The 8,373-nt window shown below is 37.5% G+C and overlaps 1 protein-coding gene across 1 annotated transcript; it reads right to left on the bottom strand.

Annotated features, from left to right (window-relative positions):
- Window positions 1-233: 233 nt before the first annotated feature.
- LOC147184724 (serine/threonine-protein phosphatase 4 catalytic subunit A-like) lies at window positions 234-7,124 on the bottom strand. Its single transcript, XM_086087126.1, has 5 exons — window positions 7,005-7,124; window positions 4,157-4,426; window positions 1,740-1,791; window positions 1,606-1,656; window positions 234-431 (listed from the first exon to the last, which is right to left on the bottom strand). The coding sequence occupies exons 2-5, from the start codon at window positions 4,264-4,266 to the stop codon at window positions 249-251; spliced, it is 396 nt and encodes a 131-aa protein (XP_085943252.1). The 5' UTR covers window positions 4,267-4,426; window positions 7,005-7,124; the 3' UTR covers window positions 234-248.
- Window positions 7,125-8,373: the final 1,249 nt, after the last annotated feature.

Raw genomic sequence — 8,373 nt, 5'->3', positions numbered from 1 at the left:
CCTGATCATAAAGCAGCCGCAGGAGGGCAGCAGATACTGGTATTATCCGCACCAGTTTTCAATTCCCATCCCTACTCGCCAGCCTCCCTGGTCAGGTCTAACCAGGGGTGCTGGAAAGGAGGGACCATCGGGAAGTCGTTTCTCAGATTCAAGAGGAGCAGTGTCGTTTTTCTTGCTAAAGTTGCTGCCTCCATGCCGCAACCACGGATAAGAGGCAGAAAATTGATGGATGGATGGCATCCCAAATATTATCCATACAATATTCCCATGACTTTTCTCTGGTTTTCATGTCTATATGAACCCTGATATATTAAAACAGGCATTTGTACCTTAAGAGCTAGCAGAAGAAGGAATGTTTCCACACTGTAGAAGCCCCTGTCGACAAAGTCTCCCATGAAGAGGTAATTTGTCTCTGGGACATCCCCACCAACCTGTTGTGAAAAGAATACAATGACATTTGGGACGTAAAATAATTGAGTATCCACTAGAATTTTTTACAATTATACAACTGGTGTCAGAGTTTGGTTCATATCACCAGCACTAAGTAGGATTTTACAATGTGGGCAAAGGCTTCCTTTGTCATATTCCGCTCATAACCTCCTATCCAGGGATGGGCAAGTGGCCCGCACCCACACTCCGAGTGGCTCCTCAATTGGGTTTGATCATTACTACTGTAATATGACTTGCTCTCTCTTCACATTAGTTCTGAGTTGTAAGTTGTAAAGATACTGTTCACCATTGGATAGCAGACATCGCAATGTAATACTCCTGGGCTAGGGATGAGTAGCGCACCCTGGTATTAAAGTGGCCCTGAATGTTATTTTGCACCTTTTACCTCTATATTTACGTTTATAACTTCAATAAAATTAAGATAATCATCAGAGACTAGACCTCTCATCCCACTCCGACAGTCGATCCAATAGTTAGACTATTGTTACAAAATTCTTCTATTACGATATAGGCTATATTATATCACGATAATATACCACAATGTATTTTCAGTTATTCTTTAAAAAAATTATACAACACACTATGACTGTTTACGTTTTCTCATTTTATGTTGAAGTGACATTAAAGCAACACAAAGGGACTTCCAGTTTATGTTAATTATGGCGGAACAATATGGACAAAAGCGGTATTGTTATCTCTGAAGGAAGACCACTTTTCCCACGAGAAAAAGCGCATTGCATCGTTTTTTAGCTCACGCCAGCGAGTGAAAGACGAGCCAGTGTTGATCCTTGACTCGCCTTTTATCCAGGTCGCTCCCATGTTTCTGTTCGGGTAGTGGCACTTAAGATCGTGCACGTAGTCGCACGCGCACCATGAGCCCACAAAGATCCTTTAAGTTGTGCTGCAGAGTTCTGAACTAGCGATAGAGTGCTTTGTGGCTAATTCCTGTGTAAAGTGGATTGCAGTAGTACAGGCGTTTTTAAAAGATAAAAAATATTTCGTTTTTGTTTTATATATATATATATATATATATATATATATATAAACCATTCAGTCCTAGACAGAAGAATTGCTTTGCCACAAGTGCTGCAACACATCCGATTATTTAGATTTAAAATGATCTAGAATGAAAAATATCTAGAAAAAAAAACTTACTCTAAAAAGCTCCTTCAAGTCATAGAACTGACCATGTATATCACCACAGACCTGTAAAATGGATAACCATTGTCAGAAATTAAATGTATGTTATAACTTATGGCCAACAAGATATATACAAAAATGACACTTACTGTTACAGGAGAGTCAACTCTCTGGACATTGCTTTCTTCAACCAGAATCTCTCTGCCAATACAAATCAAAGCATTAACATGGGTTTAACGAACAGTTGAATGTAGGTGATGGGTAAGCAGTTTCACAAAATAAATACCAACGTCCACACTGACGCAATAAGACATTTTTTGCTTTGTGTTAAGAGGGAAAAAAAATCAACAAATCATTCCAGTTAACAATTTTAACAAACTGTTTCCACTTTAATATACTGTATGTAAATTTAAAAAAAATTCCCACGTGAAATAAGTTATCTGGGTCTCATTCTGCAATGTATCAAAACCATAAAAGCCAGTGGATGCTGTCAATGCAATGCGTACCTCACTAAATTTGAGACCAAATGTTTCTGTTCTGTTCTATTACGTTAACTTTTCTACTTCCTGTTTTCTTTGCAACCTTTATGTCTAATATAAGCCTTTACTAATACAGCAAACTTTTTAAACCCATATGGCTACTTGGTGACTGATTGGCTGTGCATTAAAAAAAAAAATACAGTACTCGAGATGAAAATGGCCATGTTTACTCAATTCATAATCAAATTATTTCAAATAAGAAGGACATTTTATCATACAGATTATTGAAGAAAATAAAAATTACCACAATATTAGACCTTTAACTGCAGTTGATCATTTGATTCCTGACGAATGTGCTCAGTTATAAGATGGGGAAACCTCTCACAAGAGTTAAATGAAAATACAGTGGGTTTGGCTGGGTCCTACGTGTACTTTAAGGTAAATAAGACTGCGTAAACCTCTTAAAAGTCCCGTCAACCTCATTAATAGTTACTGATACTAAAATCAGAGCTTTTGAGATTCAGGAATAGCGCTACACCATGGGGGCTGTCGCCCTGTCAGAAATCTGTCTAGCCCCAGTTAAAGATGCATTGTGGAGTTTAAAATGTTAACGTTAAAGACATTTCTACATCATGCATGCTCCACCAATTCCCAGATGAGTACAAAAAGCCCTGACTTTTTAACTGTGACTGCACCTATCAGCTTGTATCGTCCCTTTAGTTTCTTGGGGGTAAGGGGGCGGGGGGGGTTTCATGCTCATCCTCGCGCCAGTGTTGTCAAACGTAGGGCACAATTGGGATGGATACTGAAAAAACAAAAACAAGAAGAGACCAGCTTCGAGCATAGCCTAGCTCAGACTTAAAGAAAACTGAAAAGAGAAAAAAACGAACAGTTTATTCGAGTGCACGTACTCGCACGCGCACCTGCATGATCTTGACACAGGCTGCAGTTACACTTTAGGCCAGTGGTAGCAGTCGCGAGTACAAAAGTGACCAATTCCACAATGCACCTTTAAGTCCCGCCAGAATTTTAATTCAGGGTTTTTCCTGCGTTCAAAATTCCTAAAATTCAAACACAATCTGCTTCTTCCTCTGGTCGTTGAATCGGTGGAGGCGGATGTCTGTAGATCTCACTCTGCTTCATCTAGCCTTCCTTCCTTTCTTCCTTTCCTCAGTCTCTCCTTTGGTCTCTTGAGGTCTCCCTAATTTGTTGGACTTAATCTGGGGTTGGTGAAAGACTCTGGTTGGTAACCCGGTGGGTAGTAGGTGATGTCTGGTCGGTGCGGGATATCACTTTCCTTTCTTTTCTTTGATCATTCCTCGGTCATGTAAAAACGTGTTAAATCACTACAGAGTTTTTTAGGTGAATTTTAGTGATGACATTTTTACATAGAGATCTTTCATATAAGTGCCCATGTTCAGCTCATTCTAGTGTCCCTTTAATCAGAATGTCATGTTTAGACTAGTGACGTCACATATAACATATTGTCAAGAAATGTTTATGGTTGACTTCCCCTTTAATGAAGCATCCCCGGTTGTACGTTTCACCTACATGTGTGAAAATTAGAAGGCTTAACTATCAGCCTAAGACTTCAAAAAGTATTTTCTAGCCATATGCTAAACCTAACAGGAAGTCCGGCATTTTGATTTTATTTTGGGAATTGCACACCATTTTTTACCTTTTAATAATGAATACTCATGAAACTTGGCAAAAATATATTTTAGATGGTTGTTGATCTATTTACTTATGTACCCCAACGTGCCAGTACCCCAACATGGCCAGGGATGCGAGGGCTCTTTTGGGCTGCTCGCATGAATATTAAGTGTGGTGACGCATATCATGCGGTACCCCATTACATTTTTTCTGTTATTCAATCAACAGTAACTACTAAACTTCAACTAAAATGCAAAGACTTGTGCTATGAAATGTAAAATAAAAATGTTTTAAGTGAAAACTGACATTTTTAAAGCAGCTGTTGCTCCTGATAGCAAAAATGTATAGTGCGTTGCATTAAATGCCTTAATGCTTTTTAAATGTTTAAACATTCTTCCTAATGTGTTGTGGATGAGTGTATATACAAATGTTACCTGGCTTTGGCACAAAGTGCTTTCACTTCGTTTTCCTTAATAAGTTCACAGCGTCTGAGCTGTTCAATCTGTCGGTCCAAGTCGCTGATGTCTCCCATTGTCACACACATAGGGAAAGCTGCTCACTCACTATGGCCACAGATTGATCTTCGCACTCTCAGGTTTACTGTCACCACGCTCTTTGATCTGCTGGTCGTCGAGGGGGCACTTCCTTTCTTCGCAGCAGTCAATATTCAACTGTTTTAAGTCAGGTAGTCACAAGAAGACACTCTGGATTGGTGAGATGAGAAGAATCAAAGATACAGATGTTAAAAGACATACAATCCATGTCATTCACATGTATTACTGCACACCTGGGGTGGGTAATTAATTGTGCAAAGAGACACAGGAAAAACTGGAAGTAGTGTTTCCCATCCTTTATTGAGCCAAGCTACAGCAGACAACTTTGCAAAACGATTCACAAAAAGTAGATACTCAGGTTAATTATGTACCTTCTGGCAGTCATCAGTGAACAATTTCATGCTGCATGTATATCTCTGCATCATTGGTTGCTATATATAAATACTCCTATAAAAAGTAAATTTCCCTATTTTTCATCACAGTAACTCTGTTACTACATTGGTAACTTGGGCTAATGTTGGGGGGGATATTTAACGTAATGTATTTTCTAAATAGATAAATAAACAAATGTAATAATTAATATTAGTTTATTATTTAATTAATTAAAAACAATTATTAATTAATATAATAATTGTTTATACACTAAATTATTGTTCATTTAACTTTTTATAACTGTCATGCCCTTTTTGTGACATGATCAACAAAATAAAAAATTTATCACAGCAATATATTGTGATTTTGTTTTGGGCCTCACTTGACATGGATATTTGCCTTTTGGATATTTGTAACTTCAGACTTGTTTCCAACTTGTTTGACTTACATGCAACTCGCACATTTGTGACTTACACCCCACAAACCTATGCAAATTGCCTCCTCACCACCAGTTATTTAGCACAGTGTACTGTTGAATTAATAACTTGCTTCTGAGCAATATTAGCCTCAACATGGTATGCTAATCAATAAATACAAATAACCAGATTCATATTTCTGTATGTTTGTGATATTTAAGTGCATTTACTATAGGTCATTTTTGAAGATTATACCTACTCAATCGCTGTCTACACTGGCCAAATCATTAAAAAATTATCACAAAAACACATTGTATATTATAGACGGATAGTAGACAACATCTATTAGCTTTTTCATTTGTATATTCTAAATTCTAACAATGATTTTTAATTTAATTGGGTGATATTTAATACATTAACAAAAGCAATGCAATTTGATTTATTTTGTAAGCGTATTGAAAAAACTAATTAAGGGTAGGCGGCAAATAAAATCTCATGCACCGCAATGGCAGGGCTCAACACTGCAACCAATTTACCTGCAAATGCGGGCAACTTTATGGCGTGTGCTGGCAAAAATGTCATCTGGTCGCACGGCACGAGTAAATGTTTTAATGAGTGGTGCAACGACTCATCTTTGAGCAGTGATCTGTAATTTCGTATGGATCAAGCGCCACGGTTTGGGTCGTACATAGTCTGCGGAACGTACTGCGGAGGCCAACTTCAAAATAAAAAGCCTTGCAACTAGGGACAGAGGCTTTGGAGGCCTCACTGTAAGTGTTGGCCCTTTTGAGTTGAGAATGTTGATATAAAAGCAAAGCCTTTTTTCCCCAATGTATTCTAAATTAAAGTAATATACAATAATGGACCAGTTTTATGGCAGACAGTTCCTATCCTAACAGCAAAATATTTTGCAGATAATTGAGTCACTGTCAATCTTTATGTCATCTGAAACAATGCTATGCAAATTGAGATGACTATAAATCAGCAAATATGGTCATGCTGTACATCCCCCCCAAAAGGTGCACCAGTGCTACCAGAGCTAAAGTTAGTGTAGAGACCTGGCGCAAGACTCAGATATTTCCCGAATTTATGACAAACCTTATCAGCTTCATCTTCATTATATATTTTTACTTTTTTTTTTTTCACGTGATGGGCAGATTCCTTAATGTTACTCTGAATGAATGACCTGCAATAATGGCTTGTATTTTTGTGTCAAACACTCATTTCATGAATTTTATCAACTACATATGCCTCTTAACTGTGCTGAATGTATTCCTTACTACGTATGCTGCAATTTTGTGTGTTAATTTTCTACTCTTAATTTGTTGCTCCGTTTGCCTGGATCTGTGTTTACAAGCCTTCCAATGACAACAACCTTTTGAATATGGTATAAGATTAAAATGGTTACGAAAGTTAGAATTTCTAATTCAGCAAAAAAAAAAAAATAATTAAATTACATCATAAATTTCAACCCATATTGATTTGCATTAAGACGTTGAACGTATATTAGTCATAAAGTTCTTAAAAATTGTCACAGGAAAACGATAATTGTATCACTGGACTAGTCTTTTAAGATATGTCTAATAATGTTGGTCTCATGTAAATGAATGGATCTTCGAAATTTTACACACATAGTAGCGCAGTACTTGATGGGCCTAGCGCGTGAGGCCTACGTTAAATAATGACCATTAGTAGCGGAGTCACCATACGACGTCAATCATCAGATTCTTTTGTAGCCTTAATGCACTTTGTGAGCTTTTGATCATCTATATAACATTGGACGACAACGCATTGGGGAATAAAGCACCACATTATGAAAGCCATCTACTCAACGCGATTTGCCATGCCATTGGCGTCACAGCAACTGTGCCTACATCTCTAAAGCCTCACCGCTTGACAAACATTAAGAATGTCCTGTTAATTACAACGTAACGACTTACATTAGAATGGATGGAAGATGGGAAAACAGTCTCCAGTATACTTTACAACTTTTGATTGTTTTGTTTTTTTCTTCATTTACCGGCCTCATTTCTTCCTGTGGTTGTGTCGTCATTGCCGGTTCACGCACTTCTATTTTAATATTTTAGCGGTTAGCAAACATTTATGCGCAATGCCGCCGCCTTTCGTTTCGGAGTGTGAATCACAATGACGTGAGTCAACCGGATAAGAACAAATAGGGCTACTGTAGCGTACTACCTACTACCTGATACCCTATTTAAAACGAATACAAATATAAATAATTCATTAAGTGTTTTTTTCCAATCTATTTACCAAGATCATTGATAGTTGTGATTCACATACAATGTAGTCCAGAAGTATCTGGACAGCGACCGAGTTCTTATGATTTTTTCATTACATGCCTCAGAGGAATCAAACGTTATTGTTTTCGCTGTGGGTTATAAAAAAAAAAACTGGAAGAATGTTTTTTAATGCTTTATTGGACAACGTGCATCATCAACAACAAACATCACAAAAGTCATATTAAAGTAGTGCAAGTTCAAACTAACAAAATTAATTATACAGCAAATAGGCAGCTTGAAATACACAACATACTTTAGTAAAGATAAAAGGCACACTAAGCACATAAAGAAAAGAAAAAAAGGAAAAAAAACTTCCATCCCTATTTCTACAAGATTAGAGGTCATCAAAGACACAAAACTCAGTATATGCACTGAGCAAAGCTTTTGCACTTTTCATTTTAATCAGTTTAACAGATTTGACGTGATTATCTGTGTTTTTTTCTCTCAAAAGGACAGAAAAAAGGGGCTTAGTCTTTCTCTATTTGTAACCAAGAATGAAATATTTAGCCAATAAGAGTAAGTTGTTCAGCATCATTCCACATACATCATTATCTTCCAGAATAAGCCCAAACACTATATCGTCCTTAGTAAGAGGAACAGAAAGAACAATCTTTGTTGATATCCATTATTGAAAGTCTTTCCAAAATGTTGTCGTATACATACAATCATATATATATATATACATACATGCCCTGAGATAGGAAACTCTGCACTTTCGGTTCCAGGACAGCTGATTTGAGGTATAGTTATATCAATGCAGAGTTGTTTCTTTCACCGAGCGTTGCCACTACACTAAAAAGTCCACATCAATGGAGCCCCGATTCGTCGAGTCACCATGGCAACGGGGAAGCGCAGTATGCGGCGCCGCCCTCTGCTTCCGCGTTTTGTTTTGTTTTTAACCCTCTCAACTGAAAATCTTAATGCGATCATATGGCGAATTTGAACATGTCTTAAGAAAAAAAGTGCAACACTGCAGCGGCTCACCATAGAGGAAGGACTGCGGTGAAGC

Source organism: Leptonotus elevatus, chromosome 1 (genome assembly GCF_054856555.1).
Source record: "Leptonotus elevatus isolate MCC_2025b chromosome 1, RoL_Lele_1.0, whole genome shotgun sequence".
Taxonomy (NCBI): Eukaryota; Metazoa; Chordata; class Actinopteri; order Syngnathiformes; family Syngnathidae; genus Leptonotus; species Leptonotus elevatus.
Note: the sequence above shows the minus strand (reverse complement) of the source record. Positions and strands in the feature narration are given on the sequence as shown.